Source organism: Narcine bancroftii, chromosome 8, assembly GCF_036971445.1.
Source record: "Narcine bancroftii isolate sNarBan1 chromosome 8, sNarBan1.hap1, whole genome shotgun sequence".
In the NCBI taxonomy this organism is placed as follows: Eukaryota; Metazoa; Chordata; class Chondrichthyes; order Torpediniformes; family Narcinidae; genus Narcine; species Narcine bancroftii.
In genome coordinates, this window is record NC_091476.1 from 81,668,227 (window position 1) to 81,686,094 (window position 17,868).

Sequence of the window (17,868 nt, forward strand, 5' to 3'; positions counted from 1 at the left end):
TCAGGGATGAATAACACCGAAATCAGGGGGATTAAGAAGCCCGACATCAGGACGGGAATTAACTGCGACAAAAGAGAAAAATAAACCCGACATCATGGATAAATAACCCCGACATTAGGGGATGAATAAGACCGACATCAGGAGGATGAAGAAGCCCGACATCAGGTAGATAGAAAACCCCAACTTCAGGGGCATAAATAACCCCAACATCAGGGATCAATAACCACAACATCGAGATAAGAAATAACACCCACATCAGGGGAATAAATAACCCCGACTTCAGGGGAATGAATAACCCCAATATCAGGGATAAATAACGGCAATATCGGGGGTCATGTCCCCAACATCAGCGGGGAAATAACCCAGATATCAGAGAGATAAATAACCCCGTCATCAGGGGTATGAATAACCCCGATTTCACGAATAAATAACCACGACATCAGGGATAATAAAGCCCAACATGAGGGATACATCACTCCAAGACCAGGGGGATAAATAACCCCAATATCAGTGGAATAAATATGCCCGACTTCAGGGAAATAAATAACCCCAGCATCAGGGATCAGTAACTCCAAAATCAAGGGGACATGACCCCAACATCAGGGGGGAAATAACCTCGACATCAGGAATAAATAACCCCTACACCAGGGATAAATAAACCGGATATCAGGGAATGAAAACAGCAATTATCTCCCGACAACAGGTGCTAAATAACGGATAAGTAACGCCGACATCAGGGATAAATAACCCCGACATCAGCGATAAATAACCCCGACTTCTGGATGAGAAGTAATTCCGACATCAGGGCCATCAATAACGCCAACAATTGGGGGATAAAAAACCACAACATCAGGAAAAAATATCCCCAACATCAGGGGTATCAAAAACCCCGATGCTGGGGGATAAGTAAGCCCGACATTTGGGGGTTAAATTACCTGGACATTGGGGGAAAAAATAAACCGACACCAGGCATAAATAATCCGGACATCAGGGGGATAAACAACCCCAATATCTGGGGGATAGGTAAGCCCGAAATCAGGGGGGTAAATAACCTCAACATCAGGGAGAAATAACACCGACATCAAGGGAATAAATAACCCTCGATACCTGGAGCATAAGAAAGCCCGAAAATCGTGGGATAAATAACCCCAACATCAGGGGGATAAATTACCCGGACATCGGTGGGATAAATAACCCCGACATATTTGGGATAAATAAGCCCGACACCGGGTGGAAAAATAAACCCTATATCGGGGAAAAACTCTAACATCAGGGGGATAAATCCACCCCCCCCCCAACATCAATGGGAAAATAATCCCAATATCAGGGATCAGTAACTCCAATATCAATGGGTCATGACCCCAACATTAGGGGGGAAATAACCCCGACATCAGTGAGATAAATAACCTCGACTTCTGGTGTAGAAGTTAGAACGACATCAGGGGCATAAATAACGCCAACAACTGGCAAGAATAACCACAACTTCAGGGCTAAATAACGGCGACATCAGGGGGATAAGAAAACCCCAATATAAGGGATAAATAACCCCAACATCAGGGATAGTTAAGCCCGACATGAGGGATAAATCACCCCAAGATCAGGGGGATAAATAATTCCAATATCAGGGGAAGAAATAACCCCGACATTAGGGGAATAAATAACCCCAACATCAGGGATCAATAACCACAACATCGAGATAAGAAATAACACCCACTTCAGGGAGATAAATAACCCCGACTTCATGGGAATGAATAGCCACAACATCAGGGATAAATAACTGCAACATCGGGGATCAGACCCAAACATCAGGGGGGAAATAACCCCGACATCAGGAATAAATAACCCCAACATCAGGGATCAATAACCACAACATCGAGATAAGAAATAACACCCACTTCAGGGAGATAAATAACCCCGACTTCATGGGAATGAATAGCCACAACATCAGGGATAAATAACTGCAACATCGGGGATCAGACCCAAACATCAGGGGGGAAATAACCCCGACATCAGGGAGATAAATAACCCCGACATCAGGGAGATAAATAACCCCGACATCAAGAATGAATAACCACGACATCAGGGATAAATAACCCCAACATCAGGGATAATGAAGCCCGATATGAGGGATAAATCATCCCAAGATCAGGGGGATAATAACCTCGACCTGGTGGAGAAGTAAGTCCGACATCAGGGGCATAAATAACGCCAACAACTGGGGGATAAATAACACCAATATCATGGCTAAATAACCCCGACATCAGGGGGGTAAAAATCCCCGACATATGGGGGATAGATAAGCCCGATACCAGGGGCATAAATAACCACAAAATCAGGAAACAATAACACCAACATCAAGGGATAAACAACCCCGATACCTGGGGGATACGTAAGCCTGACATCTGGGGCCTAAATTACTTGGACATCTCGCAAATAAATAACCCCGACTTCAGGGGAATAAATAACCACAACATCAGGGAACAGGAACTCCAACATCAAGGGGACATGACACCAACATCAGGGGGGAAATAACCCCGTCATCAGGAATAAATAACCCCAACATCAGGGATCAATAACCACAACATCGAGATAAGAAATAACACCCACATCAGGGGGATAAATAACCCCGACTTCAGGGGAATAAATAACCATAACATCAGGGAACAGGAACTCCAACATCAAGGGGATATGACACCAACATCAGGGGGGAAATAACCCCGACATCAGCAATAAATAACCCCAACATCAGGGATCAATAACCACAACATCGAGATAAGAAATAACACCCACATCAGGGGGATAAATAACCCCGACTTCAGGGGAATGAATAACCCCAATATCAGGGATAAATAACTGCAATATCGGGGGTCATGACCCCAACATCAGGGGGGGAAATAACCCCGATATCAGTGAGATAAATAACCCCGTCATCAGGGGTATTAATAACCCCGACATCAGGAACAAATAACCACCACATCAGTGATAAATAAACCCAACATCAGGGATAATTAAGCCCGACATGAGGGATAAATCACCCCAAGATCAGGGGGATAAATAATTCCAATATCAGGGGAAGAAATAACCCCGACATTAGGGGAATAAATAACCCCAACATCAGGGATCAGTAACTCCAACATCAAGGGGACATGACAACAACATCAGGGGTGAAATAACCACGACATCAGGAATAAATAACCCCAACATCAGGGATCAATAACCACAACATCGAGATAAGAAATAACACCCACTTCAGGGAGATAAATAACCCCGACTTCAGGGGAATGAATACCCCAATATTAGGGATAAATAACTGCAACATCGGGGGTCATGACCCCAACATCAGGGATCAATAAACCGGACATCAGGCAAAAAAAAACACCAATTATCTCCCGACAACAGGTGATAAATAACGCATAAGTAACGCCGACATCAGGGATAAATAACCCCGACATCAGGGATAAATAACCCCAATATTAGGGATGAATAACCCCGACATCAGGGGGATAAAGAAAACCCCGACATCGGGGGATAGGTCAGCCCAATACCAGGGGATAAATAACCACAACATCAGGAAAATATAACCCCAATATTAGGGGAATAAACAACCCCGAATTCTAGGGAATAAATAAGCCCGACATCTTGGGGCTAAATTACCTGGACATTGGGGGGATAAATAAACCCGACATCAGGGGGATAAATAAGCCGGACATCAGGGGGGTAAATAACCCCAACATCAGGGATAAATAACCCCGGCATCTGGGGGATAAACAACCCCGATATCTGGGGGATAAGTAATCCTGAAATCAGGGGGGTAAATAACCTCAAAATCAGGGATAAATAACACCGACATTTGGGGGATAAACAACCACAACATCAGGAAATAATAACCCCAATATCAGGGGAATAAACAACCCCGATATCTGGGGGATAAGTAAGCCCGAAATCTGGGGGCTAAATTACCTGGACATCGGGGGGAATAAATAAACCCGACATCAAGAGGATAAATAGGCCAGACATTAGGGGGGTAAATAACCCCAACATCAGCTATAAATAATACCAACATCAGGGGGATAATCAATCCCGATATCTGGGGGATAAGTCAGCTCGAAAACAGGGGGGTAAATAACCTCAACATCAGGGATAAATAACCCCGACATCAGGGGGATGAACAACCCCAATATCTGGAGCATAAGTAAGCCCGACATGTGGGGGATAAATAACCCCAACATCAGGGGGTTAAATCTCCCCAACATCAGGAGGATATTTATTCCCAACATCAGGCGTATAAATTACCCGGACATCGGGGGGGTAAATAAACCCGACATCTGTGGAATACATAAGCCCGACATAAGTGTGTTAAATAACCCCAACATCAGTTGGATAATTAAGCACGACATCAGGAGGATACATAACCCCAATATCAGGGGAATAAATAACCCCTACATCAGGGATCAATAACCCCGACATCAGGGGGATCAATAAGCCCGACTTCAGGAGAATAAATAACCCCAACATCAGAGATAAGTAACTCCAACATCAAGGGGACATGACCCCAACATCGGGGAGGGGGAATATAACACCGATTTCAGGGAGATAAATAACCTCGACTTCTGGTGGAGAAGTAAGTACGACATCAGGGGCATAAATAACGCCAACAAATGGGGTATAAATAACCCCAACTTCAGGACTAAATAACGGCGACATCAGGGGAATAAGAAAATCCCAATATCAGGGATAAATAACTCCAACATCAGGGATAATTCACCCCAACATCATGGAGGATAAATAACTCAATATCAGGTGGAGATATAACCATACAATCAGGGGAATAAATAACCCCGACATTAGAAGATGAATAAGCCTAACATCAGGAGCATGAATAAGCCCGACATCAGGAGGATAAACAACCCTAATATCAGGGATAAATAACCCCGACATCTAGGATAAATAACACCGACACCAGGGGAATAAATAAGCCTGATATCAGGACCGTAATTAACGCCGACATCATGGATAAATAACCCCGACATTTGGGGGATAAATAAGCCCAACATCAGGGAGATAAATAACCCCGACTTCAGGGGAATAAATAACCCCAACATCTGGGATAAATAACCACAACATGGAGCTAAGAAATAACACCAACATCAGGGGGATAAATAACCCCGACTTCAGGGGAATGAGTAACCCCAATATCAGGGATAAATAACTGCAAAATCGGGGGTCATGACCCCAACATCAGGGGGATAAATAACCCAATATCAGGGGGATATATAACCCCACAATCAGGGCAATAAATAACCCCTACATCAGGGATGAATAACCCCAATATCAGGAATAAATAACCCCAACATCAGGAGGATAAATAACCCAATATCAGGGGGATATATAACCCTACAATCAGGGGAATAAATAACCCCGACATCAGGGATAAATAACACCGACATCAGGGGGCTAAATCTCCCCAACATCAGGAGGATATTTATTCCCAACATCAGGCGTATAAATTACCGGACATCGGGGGGATAAATAAACCCGACATCTGTGGAATACATAAGACCGACATAAATGTGTTAAATAACCCCAACATCAATTGGATAAGTAAGCCCGACATCAGGAGGATACATAACCCCAATATCAGGGGAATAAATAACCCCTACATCAGGGATCAATAACCCCGACATCAGTGGGATCAATAAGCCCGACTTCAGGAGAATAAATAACCCCAACATCGGAGATAAGTAACCCCAACATCAAGGGGACATGACCCCAACATCAGGGGGGGATATAACACCGACTTCAGGGAGATAAATAACCTCGACTTCTGGTGGAGAAGTAAGTACGACATCAGGGGCATAAATAACGCCAACAAATGGGGTATAAATAACCCCAACTTCAGGACTAAATAACGGCGACATCAGGGGGATAAGAAAACCCCAATATCAGGGATAAATAACTCCAACATCAGGGATAATTCACCCCAACATCATGGAGGTTAAATAACACAATATCAGGTGGAGATATAACCATACAATCAGGGGAATAAATAACCCCGACATCATGGATAAATAGCCCCGACATTAGGGGAATAAATAACCCAAAAATCAGGGATAAATAACTGCAACATCGGGGATCAGACCCCAACATCAGGGGGGAAATAACCCCGATATCAGGGAGATAAATAACCCGTTATCAGGGGTTTTAATAACCACGACATCAAGAATAAATAACCACGACATCAGGGATAAATAACCTCAACATCAGGGGGTAAAAATACCCGACATCTGGGGGATAGGTAAGCTCGATACCAGGGGCATAAATAACCACAAAATCAGGAAAGAATAACCCCAACATCAGGGGTAAAAAAAACCCCGATACTTGGGGAATAAGTAAGCCCGACATCTGGGAGCTAAATTACTTGGACATCACGGGAATAAATAACCCCGACCTCAGGGGAAAAAAATAACCCCAACATCAGGGATCAGTAACTCCAACATCAAGGGGACATGACCCCAACATCAGGGGGGAAATAACCCCGACATGAGGAATAAATAATCCCTACATCAGGGATAAATTAACCGGACGTCAGGGGAAAAAAAACACCAATTATCTGCAGACAACAGGTGATAAATAATGGATATGTAACGCCGACATCAGCGCTAAATAACCCCGATTTCTGGTGGAGAGGTAAGTCCGACATCAGTAGCATAAATAACGCCAACAACTGGGGGATAGATAACCCCAACATCAGGCCTAAATAACTCCGACATCAGGGGGTTTAAAACCCCGACATTTGGGGATAAACAACCCCGATATCTGGGGTATAAGTAAGCCCGACATCTGGGGGATAAATTACCTAGACATCAGGGGAATAAATAACCCCGACATCATGGGGGTAAATATCCCCAACATCATGGATAAATAACCCCGACAACAGGGGGATAAACAACCCCGATATCTGTGGGATAGGTAAGCCCGAAATCAAGGGGTAACCAACCCCGATATCTGGGGGATAAGTAAGCCCGACATCTGGGGGATAAATTACCTGGACATCAGGGGAATAAATAACCCCGACATCATGGGGGTAAATATCCCCAACATCATGGATAAATAACCCCGACAACAGGGGGATAAACAACCCCGATATCTGTGGGATAGGTAAGCCCGAAATCAAGGGGTAACCAACCCCGATATCTGGGGGATAAGTAAGCCCGACATCTGGGGGCTAAATTACCTGGACATCGGGGGGATAAATGAACCCAACATCTGAGGGATAAATAAGCCCGACTCGAGTGTGTTAAATAACACCTACATCAGGGATAAATAACCCCGACATCAGGGATAATTCACCCCAACATCAGAGGGGGATAAATAACCCAATATCAGGGGGATATATAACCACACAATCAATGGAATAAATAACCCCGACATCAGGGATAAATAACACCGACATCAAGGGGATAAATAAGCCCAACATCAGGACGGGAATTAACCGACAAAAGAGAAAAATAAACCCGACATCATGGATAAATAACCCCGACATTAGAAGATGAATAAGCCTGACATCAGGAGCATGAATAAGCCCGACGTCAGGAGGATAAACAACCCTAATATCAGGGATAAATAACCCCGACATCTAGGATAAATAACACCGACACCAGGGGAATAAATAAGCCTGATATCAGGACCGTAATTAACGCCGACATCATGGATAAATAACCCCGACATTTGGGGGATAAATAAGCCCAACATCAGGGAGATAAATAACCCCGACTTCAGGGGAATAAATAACCCCAACATCTGGGATAAATAACCACAACATGGAGCTAAGAAATAACACCAACATCAGGGGGATAAATAACCCCGACTTCAGGGGAATGAGTAACCCCAATATCAGGGATAAATAACTGCAAAATCGGGGGTCATGACCCCAACATCAGGGGGATAAATAACCCAATATCAGGGGGATATATAACCCCACAATCAGGGCAATAAATAACTCCTACATCAGGGATGAATAACCCCAATATCAGGAATAAATAACCCCAACATCAGAGATAAGTAATTCCAACATCAGGGCGATGAATAACCTCGACATCAATGAGATAAATAACCCCAACATCAGTAGTGAAATCAGAACCCTCGGATAATACCGGAACCCACGTCAGGAATAAATAAACCGGAAATCAGGGATAACATCGAATCTGGAGGATAAAACCCCGACATCTGGTGTATGAGTAAGCCCGACATCAGGGGCATAAATAACCCCAACGGATAAATAACCCCAACATCAGAGATAAGTAATTCCAACATCAGGGGGATGAATAACCTCGACATCAATGAGATAAATAACCCCAACATCAGTAGTGAAATAACCCCGATCAGGAATAAATAACCCCGGATAAACCGGAATCAGGGAAAAACAATTAGTTCCCGACATCAGGAAAAACCCGAACTCTGGAGGATAAACCCGACATCTGGGGATAAACCCAACATCAGGGATAAATAACCCAACATCAGGGATAAATAACCCTAACATCAGGGATAAATATCTCCAACATCAGGGATAAATAACTCCAACCTCAAGGGGATGAATAACTCCAATATCAGGCGGTTTAATAACCCAACATCGGGATCTCGATCGAAGGATAAGTGGATACCGTCAGTCCACTGGAAGGTTATTGTCACTGCTGCGGATGTAGGGGAGGGGCTGTAGAGACAGGGAGGGGTGTCGGTGCCGGAGAGTGTTACAGAGATCGGGAGGGGAGTCGGATACCAGAGGGGGTTCTTGGACTTACCAAAATCCCAGACCACCAAGGGGTCCCGATGATGATGACGAAGTGGAGAACCCAGGGGGACAGAAACGTAATAAATAAACCCAAGGTTATCGAGAGAGTACCACAGAGAACCAGGGTGAACTGATTGGTGAGAGAGGGAGGAGGTAGAGTGAAAGAGTGAGAGGAGAATGGGAAAGTGAGGGCGGAGAGGGAGGGGGAGATGGGGAGGGGAAGAGAGATGGGGAGGAGGGGAGAGAGAGGGGAGGGAGGAGCGAGAGGGTGGAGAGAGATTGGGGGAGAGAGAGTTAGATAGAGGGAGAGAGTGGGGAGAAAAAGAGAGAGGTGGAGAGAGAGGGGGAGAGAAGGAAGAGCGAGGGGTGAGAGAGAGAGAGGCAGAGAGGGGGGAGAGAGGGGGAGAGAGAAACATCAGTACCTCCCACATCGAGAGCTGTGAAGCCCCCCCGCCCCTTTCTTTCTGTCATCAACTTCTCAATCCCCTCCCACTTGCTCTCTACTCCCCATCTATCTCTCACGGGCAATTCATTTGGTTGAAGATCCAGGCACGGGGGTATTTCAAAGGGTTGACCCAGACAAGCCCGGTCAAAACGCACTGGGGTCCCGGACCATCCTCGGAGTAGGTCAAGGAGCCCGGTAAATCTTCCCCGCGTGCCTGTAACCTCCCGCACTGTCCCCGACACCCGACCTCTTTCCCCATTGCCCCGCAGTGCCCGATCGTTCACCGTTTACGCCCCTCAGTCCCCCCGCAGTGCCCGACCCTTCATCGTTTTCCCCCGACCTCTGTTCCCCCCCCTCCCCACAGTGCCCGACCCTTCTCCATTTACGCACGACTTCTTGTCCCAGCCCCTCAGTGCCCGACAGTTCACCGAGATCCAGACGGCGAAGATCCCAGCCCCGATTCCCCAGTGTGCCTGGCGTAGATGAGTTGACGACCTTCCCCACGGCTGCTCCTCCCCGGAGACTCACCCCCAGCGACGCGAATTTCCTCCTGGCGGAGTTGTCCGGCGGTTCACCGAACGAGTAATCCGGGGGCGAGGGGGACGTCTCGGGAAATAGTGGGGCGGAGGTGAAGAACGTGTACGGGCCCAGGTTCTGGTAGAGAGCTTCGAAGGGAGGAGGATCCGAGCTCTCGATCGAAGCCGCCTTTCAGGAATAGAGAGGGGTGATATACCCATCAGTCCACTGGGAGGTTGGGGTCACTGCTGGGGATGTAGGGGAGGGGGGTTTACAGAGACAGTGATAGGTGTCGGGGACTGTAGGGAGTTACGGACAGAGACGTGCCGGGGACCACAGAGACAGGGAGGGGTGTCGGGGACCGGAGGGGGTTACAGAGACGGGGAGGGGTGTCGGGGATCGAAGGGGGTTAGAGTCGGGGAGAGGTGTCGGGGACCGGAGGGGGTTACAGAGACGGGGAGGGGTGTCGGGGACCGGAGGAGTTACAGAGACGGGTGTCGGGGATCGGAGGGGGTTACAGAGACGGGGAGGGGTGTGGGGGACCGGAGGGCGTTAGACAGGGAGGGGTGTCAGGGACCAGAGGGGGTTAGAGACAGGGAAGGGTGTAGGGGACCGGAAGGGGCACAGAGTCAGGGCGGGGTATCGGGGACCGGAGGGGATTAGAGACTGGGATGGGAGTCGGGGACCGGAGGGGGTGACAGAGACAGGGAGGGGAGTAAGGGACCAGTTTCCGGGGCCGTCGACCCACCTCTGTGTGCCCGACCTCCGATTCTTGGGCGGCCGCTGCCGCCATCTCTCCGGGTCGGGATCCCTGTCGGTCGATCGACCAGCCCTCTGATCCCGGCGTGCTGCCTGCTCGTCGGCAGCAGGACCAGAGGGGACGGCGAAGTTGTTTTCGACCTGTTTACCTCCGACCGGAGTTTCCCGGGAGGACGCGCGGGAAGGTAAACAACCCTTCTCGGAGGGAGGGAGGGGGACGCGATGAAATAAACACTAAGGCAGGTTTCAGTCCTCGGACACATTTTATTGGATAAAAAAAGGTCTCACTCGAGAACGGCCTCAATATGGCCACTCTCTCCCCCTCCCTCCAATCCACTCCCTTCCCTACCCCTCCCCACCATCCCCCTCCCTCTCTCCCACCCCTCCCTCCCCTTCCCCCTCTCCCCCCCACCTCTCTCCCATTCCCCACCCCTCCATCCCCCTCTCCCACACCTCTCCATTCCCCTCTCCTCCCCACCTCTCCCGTCCCTCATTACTCCATTCCCCCCTCCCTCCCTCCCTCCTTCCCCCTCTCTACTTTCCCCATCCCTCCTCTCTCTCTCTCTCTTCCCCCCCTCCCTCGACCCTCTCTCCCCAACGTGAACCCCCCCATCACCCCTCTCCCGGTGCCCGACGGCATCTCCAGGCTGGCGCGAAGTGGTTTCACCCGGTCCGCGAGTAGGGGTTCGGGGAGCCCACCAGGCGATGGCAGCGAAGGGTTGGGGGTGGGTGGGCTCGTCCGAGGGACTGGGGGGGCTTTGGTTCACAGGCTGTACAGCTTGAGGCTGCGGTCCAGGCTGGTGGAGGCGAGGAAGCGTGAGTGTTCCCCGAAGCAGACTCCGGTAGAGAGGCCGGTATGTTCTAAGATGGGGAGGAGAGAGAGGGGAGAGATCAGCATTGAAGGGAGAGGTCAGCATTGAGGGGAGAGAGAGAGAAGGGGTCGAGGGAGAGTAGGAGGAGGAGAAGAGGGGGGTAGAGGTCAGCGTCGGGGAGGGAGGGAGAGGGAGACAGGATGAGAGATGGGAAGAGAGGGGAAGAGGGAGAGGAAGAGAGGTTAGCATTGGGGAATAGAGGGGAGAGAAATGGGGGGTGAGGGAGAGAGGGGTAGAGGTCAGCATCAGGGGAAGAGAGGAAAGGGAGGGAGAGAGAGAGGAAGGGAGGGGGAAGAGAGAGGGGGAGAGATTAGTATTGGGTGAAGAGAGGGGAGAGGAGGAGAGAAATGGGGAAAAGACAGAGGGGAAAGAGAGGGGGAGAGAGTGGGTGAGGGGGAAAGTGAGAGGAGGGGGAGGAGGGGGAAAGGAAGAGTGAGGAGAGGGGAGAGTCGTGGGAGAGAGGGGTAAAGGGGAGGGGAGACAGAGGGGGGGAAAGAGGGAGGTGGGGGAGAGGGAAGAGAGGGGGAGAAGGGTGGAGGAGAAGGGGAGGAGAGGGGTGGGGGGAGAGGAAGGGGAGAGAGAGCAGGAGAGAGGGGGAAGGGAGGGGTAAAAGGGGAGAGGGAGGGGAGAGAGAGCAGGAGAGAAAGGAAAGGGAGGGGAAAAGGGGAGAGTGAAATGGAGGGGAAAAGGGGAAAGAGGGGGGAGGGAGAGGGGAGAAAAAAAGGAGAGAGGGGGGCAGAGGGGATGAGAAGGGGAGAGTCATACCTGTGAAGTGGAGAATATCTGCCCACTGTTTACACACGTAGACCCGAATATCGGTGCCTCCAATGGCCAGGTATGATCCACTCTGATCGAAGGTGAGGCACTTCACCTGGAGGGAGAAAGAGAGGGTGAGAGAGGAGGGAGGGGAACAGGGAGAGTGAGGGTCGACGAGAAGTGGGGGGGGCCTCACCTCGTAGTTATCGTCGAGTTGGATGGACTTGAAGTTCTTCAGCTTCCTCAGATCCCAGAGCTTCACCTGGGAGTCGTCGGCCGCCGTGGCTAGATAATAGCCATTCTCCGAGAAGGCAATGCTGGTGATGGGCCCAGAGTGGCCGGGAAAGTTGGCCACGTTTGTCCTCTCCTGGGGTGGGGGGGAAGAGTAGGGTGAGAGAGAGAGAGGTGGCGGGGAGAGAGTCTGGGGAGATAGGGGGAGAGGGAGAGCGAGCGGGGGAGAGGGAGAGCGAGCGGGGAGAGGGAGAGCGAGCGGGGGAGAGGGAGAGCGAGCGGGGGAGAGGGAGAGCGAGCGGGGGAGAGGGAGAGCGAGCGGGGGAGAGGGTGAGCGAGCGTGGGAGAGGGAGAGCGAGCGGGGGAGAGGGAGAGCGAGCGGGGGAGAGGGAGAGCGAGCGGGGGAGAGGGAGAGCGAGCGGGGGAGAGGGAGAGCGAGCGGGGGAGAGGGAGAGCGAGCGGGGGAGAGGGAGAGCGAGCGGGGGAGAGGGAGAGCGAGCGGGGAAGAGGGAGAGCGAGCGGGGGAGAGGGAGAGCGAGCGGGGGAGAGGGAGAGCGAGCGGGGGAGAGGGAGAGCGAGCGGGGGAGAGGGAGAGCGAGCGGGGGAGAGGGAGAGCGAGCGGGGGAGAGGGAGAGCGAAGCGGGAGAGAGTGCGAAGCGGGAGGGACTGCGAGCGGGAGGGACTGCGAGCGGGAGGGACTGCGAGCGGGAGGGACTGCGAAGCGGGAGGGACTGCGAAGCGGGAGGGACTGCGAAGCGGGAGGGACTGCGAAGCGGGAGGGACTGCGAAGCGGGAGGGACTGCGAAGCGGGAGGGACTGCGAAGCGGGAGAGACTGCGAAGCGGGAGGGACTGCGAAGCGGGAGGGACTGCGAAGCGGGAGGGACTGCGAAGCGGGAGGGACTGCGAAGCGGGAGGGACTGCGAAGAGGGAGGGACTGCGAAGAGGGAGGGACTGCGAAGAGGGAGGGACTGCGAAGAGGGAGGGACTGCGTAAGAGGGAGGGACTGCGAAGAGGGAGGGACTGCGAAGAGGGAGGGACTGCAAAGAGGGAGGGACTGCAAAGAGGGAGGGACTGCAAAGAGGGAGGGACTGGGACTGGGTAGAGAGAGAGGGATTGGGGAGAGAGGACTGGGGAGAGAGAGAGGGTCTGGGGAGATAGATGGGGAGAGGGAGAGAGAAACTGGGGAGAGTGTGGGGGAGAGAGAGACTGGGGAGGGAGAGAGACAGAAAACGGAGAGGGAGAGAGAGCAGGGGGAGAGCGGGCGCGGGGAGGGGGAGAGGGCGCGCGGGGAGGGGGAGAGGGCGCGGGGAGGGGGAGAGGGCGCGGGGAGGGGGAGAGGGCGCGGGGAGGGGGAGAGGGCGCGGGGAGGGGGAGAGGGCGCGGGGAGGGGGAGAGGGCGCGGGGAGGGGGAGAGGGCGCGGGGAGGGGGAGAGGGCGCGGGGAGGGGGAGAGGGCGCGGGGAGGGGGAGAGGGCGCGGGGAGGGGAGAGGGCGCGGGGAGGGGGAGAGGGCGCGGGGAGGGGGAGAAGGCGCGGGAGGGGGAGAGGGCGCGGGGAGGGGGAGGGCGCGGGGAGGGGGAGAGGGCGCGGGGAGGGGGAGAGGGCGCGGGGAGGGGGAGAGGGCGCGGGGAGGGGGAGAGGGCGCGGGGAGGGGGAGAGGGCGCGGGGAGGGGGAGAGGGCGCGGGGAGGGGGAGAGGGCGCGGGGAGGGGGAGAGAGCGCGGTGAGGGGGAGAGAGCGCGGTGAGGGGGAGAGAGTGCGGTGAGGGGGAGAGAGCGCGGTGAGGGGGAGAGAGAGGGTGGGGAGGGAGAGAGAGAACTGGGAGGGAGAAAGGGAGAGAACGGGGAGAGAGAGCACATGGGGGAGAGAGCGGAGAGGAGAGAGTGCAGGAGAGCGAGGGGATGGAGAAAGTGGGAGAGCTTAGTGGGAGAGAGAGCTGGGGAGGGAGAGAGAGTGCAGGGACAAGAGCCCGGGGGAGAGAGGGGGGGCATAAAGCTGGGAGAGATCGAGGAGAGTGCGGGGACAGAGAGAGCGGGGAGCGTAGTGGAGAGAGGCGGGGGGGATAAGGCGGGGGGGATAAGGCGGGGGGGGATAAGGCGGGGGGGGGGATAAGGCGGGGGGCGATAAGGCGGGGGGCGATAAGGCGGGGGGGATAAGGCGGGGGGGGATAAGGCGGGGGGGGATAAGGCGGGGGGGATAAGGCGGGGGGGATAAGGCGGGGGGGGATAAGGCGGGGGGGGGATAAGGCGGGGGGGATAAGGCGGGGGGGGATAAGGCGGGGGGGGGATAAGGCGGGGGGGATAAAGCGGGGAGAGAGCAAGGAGAGATCGCAGGGGAGAGAGAGCGTGAGGGCGATGGGTGAGGGACGCCGAACCCACCTTGAGATCCAGATTTTGATCTGCGAGTCAATGGTACCAGTTCCAAAAATCAGTCCATCCGGGTGGAACTGAGCACAGGTCAGGGCTGGTTGTGGGGGGAGGTGGAGAGAGGGGGAGAGGGAGGGGAAGGTGGCGAGAAAGTCCATTACTAAATGCATCACCAAATGGGTCTTTTACATATGGAGACCAGGGGAACCGTATCCAGGGTATAGAGATTGGGTGATCCGTATGGGATACGGAGATCGGGGGAACAGCATGTGGGACACAGAGACCGGAGGATCCGCGTGCGGGATAATACGACTTGGGGAACAGCGTGAAGGACATGGAAACCGGGGGAACCATGTTCACAGACCCTTCTCTCCTTCCCTGCCTCCTGTACTCTGTCCTCCCATCGATAGACTCACCACAGCCAGCGCTCTCGTCTGTGACCTTGGTGAGAACGCGTCCAGTTCTTATATCAGAGAAAGCCCAATACTGGTTGGCGGTGGGTTGAGGGGGTGGGGAGAGAGGTGAGAGTCAGCAGGAGGTGGAGTGGACATCCCACTCCCACACGCCCCCCCTCTCCCACACGCCCCCCTCCCCCACACGCCCCCCTCCCCCACACGCCCCCCCCTCCCCCACACGCCCCCCCTCCCCCACACGCCCCCCTCTCCCACACGCCCCCTCTCCCACACGCCCCCCTCTCCCACACGCCCCCCTCTCCCACACGCCCCCCCTCTCCCACACGCCCCCCCTCTCCCACACGCCCCCCCTCTCCCACACGCCCCACTCTCCCACACGCCCCCTTCCCACACACGCCCCTCTCTCACACACGCCCCTCTCTCACACACGCCCCTCTCACAAACGCCCCTCTCACAAACGCCCCTCTCCTACACCCCTCTCACCTGATCATCCGACGCACTCAGCAGGTAGTCTCCAGTGGCATGGAGGCTCAGTCCGGACACCGCCCGTCGTGTGCACGCACAACTTGAGTACACAGGAGGCGGAGGTCACCGACCAGATGCGAATGGTCGTGTCAGGGGACGCTGAGAACACTATGTTCTGGGGGAGAGAGGGGAGTCTTGAGGCAGTGCAGGAGAGTGATGGGGGGGAAGGGGAGAGAGGGGAGCAGAGAGCGGGCGGGGTAGAGAGAGATTGGAGGGTGAAGACTGACCTCGCTCGGATGGAACACCACGCTGGTGACCTTCTTCGTGTGACCCTTGAGCGTGGCGAGGATCTGCTCAGAGTTCTTGTCGAAGACCACTACGTTCTTGTCCGCTCCCCCTGTGGGGTTGGGAGGACAGAGAGAGGAGGGAGGGGATGAATCTTGGCAGCAGAAGAGGGAGAGCGGAAGGGAGAGGCGAAAAGACGGTGTGGGGGTGGCAAGACGGGGGTGTGATGGAGGGGGGAAGAGACAGAGAGGTGGGGTGGAGGTTGGAGGGGACACAGACACAGGCTCTGTCTCACCTGTGAGGACCTTGTTCGTGTCAGAGGGGCACAGATCGAGGGCCAGGATGCCCGGGATGCTGGCGCTGTGGAGACCCTGAGGAAGTGGGGGGGGGGGGGGGGGGGGGGGGGGGGAGAAGAGAGAGAGAGAGAGAGAGAGAGAGACGGTGATGGACCTCGATCAACTCTCCCCCAACTCCCAACCCGTCCATCTCTGTTCCCCGCTCCCCCACCTCTCTGTCAACCCTCGCCTTCTGTTGAACCTATCCCTGTAACTCAGTCCCTGACATCTGGGCAACTTCCCAGTAAATCTTCTTGGATAAAGTCCCGAAACTGGTGAACCTTTCCCTGTAACTCAGTCCCTGACGTCCAGACAACTTCCCAGTAAATCTTCTTGGGATAAAGTCCCGAAACTGGTGAACCTTTCCCTGTAACTCAGTCCCTGACGTCCAGACAACTTCCAGTAAATCTTCAGGTGATAAAGCTCCCTCTCTCCCTCCTCTCCGTCACAACGACCTACCAGGTGAGAGGCAACCGGTCGATATTTGCCGAGATCTTCGGTCCTCACCAGCTCCTCTGGAACGGTCTTTCCTCTCTGTGGGAAATAGGGGAATGTGGGGTTGAGTGTCGTGGGAAGAGACCCACCTTCCCTGAGCCCAGATGCAGAGCGAGGAGGTGGGGTGGGGGTGGGAAGAGAGAGAGAGAGGGGTGTGTGGGGGGGGTGGGAAGAGAGAGAGAGGGGTGTGTGGGGGGGGGAGAGAGACAAAGTTCGAGACAGACACACAAGAGAGCGACAGAGAGAGGGGGTGGGAGAGAAAGGGGGGGGAAGGGAGGGAGAGAGGGGGAGAGAGAGAGAGAGAGAGAGAGAGAGAGAGAAAGAGAGAGAGTCGGGGGGGGGAACGGAATGGAAGTGGGGAGGGAGGGTGGGAAGGAGCTGGCCAACCTCCACATCGTACCTTCTTACGTTCAGTGGTCAACACAGTTGCCTTGTCTTGAAGCTGGAGAGAAAGATGAGATTCAGTTAAATTTCTCATGATTAAACTTACACCCCACCCTGTCTCTGTCACCCACTCTGGTCTCCTACACCTCTACGTCTCTGTAACCCCCTCCGGTCAAAGACACCCCTACCCATCTCTGTAACCCCCCTCCGGTCCCCGACACCCCTCCCTGTCTCAACACCCGTGGGTCTGGATGGACAAGAATGCAGTGTGATTCGGGTAATTGGATGAACTTCCAGTCTGACCCAACACCCATCCATGTCTCTGTAACCCCCTCTGGTCCCTGACTCCCCTCCCTTTCTCTGTAACCCCCTCCTGTCCCCGACACCCCTCCCTATCTCTGTCATCTCCTCCGGTTCCCAACACCCCTCCCTGTCTTTGTAACCCCCTCCGATCACCTACATCCCTCCCTGTCTCTGTCAACCCCGCCAGACCCCAACACCCTTCCCTGTTTCTGTACCCCCATCCAGTTCCCGACACCCTTCCCTGTCTCTGTAACGCCCCTCCGATCCCTCTACATCCCTCCCTGTCTCTGTAATTCCCTTTGGTCCCCTACACCCCTCCGTCTGTTACCCCCTCCAGTCCACTACACCCTTTCCTGTCTATGAAACCCCCAACATTTCTCCACTCCAGGGGTGGGGATGCAAAGGGAAGCCCCGTCCCGTCACATACACCCAGGGTGGGGACACAGAGTGAAGCCTA

The 17,868-nt window shown here is 53.6% G+C and overlaps 1 protein-coding gene across 1 annotated transcript; it reads right to left on the minus strand.

Annotated features, from left to right (window-relative positions):
• Nucleotides 1–11,077: 11,077 nt before the first annotated feature.
• On the minus strand, nucleotides 11,078–17,202 carry prpf19 (pre-mRNA processing factor 19). The gene is given in 11 exon segments (XM_069896250.1): nucleotides 11,078–11,369; nucleotides 12,146–12,251; nucleotides 12,333–12,500; nucleotides 14,740–14,828; nucleotides 15,148–15,217; nucleotides 15,628–15,696; nucleotides 15,698–15,784; nucleotides 15,897–16,006; nucleotides 16,190–16,265; nucleotides 16,689–16,763; nucleotides 17,125–17,202. Coding segments are annotated over 11 exon segments (1,026 nt in total). The 3' UTR covers nucleotides 11,078–11,271.
• Nucleotides 17,203–17,868: the final 666 nt, after the last annotated feature.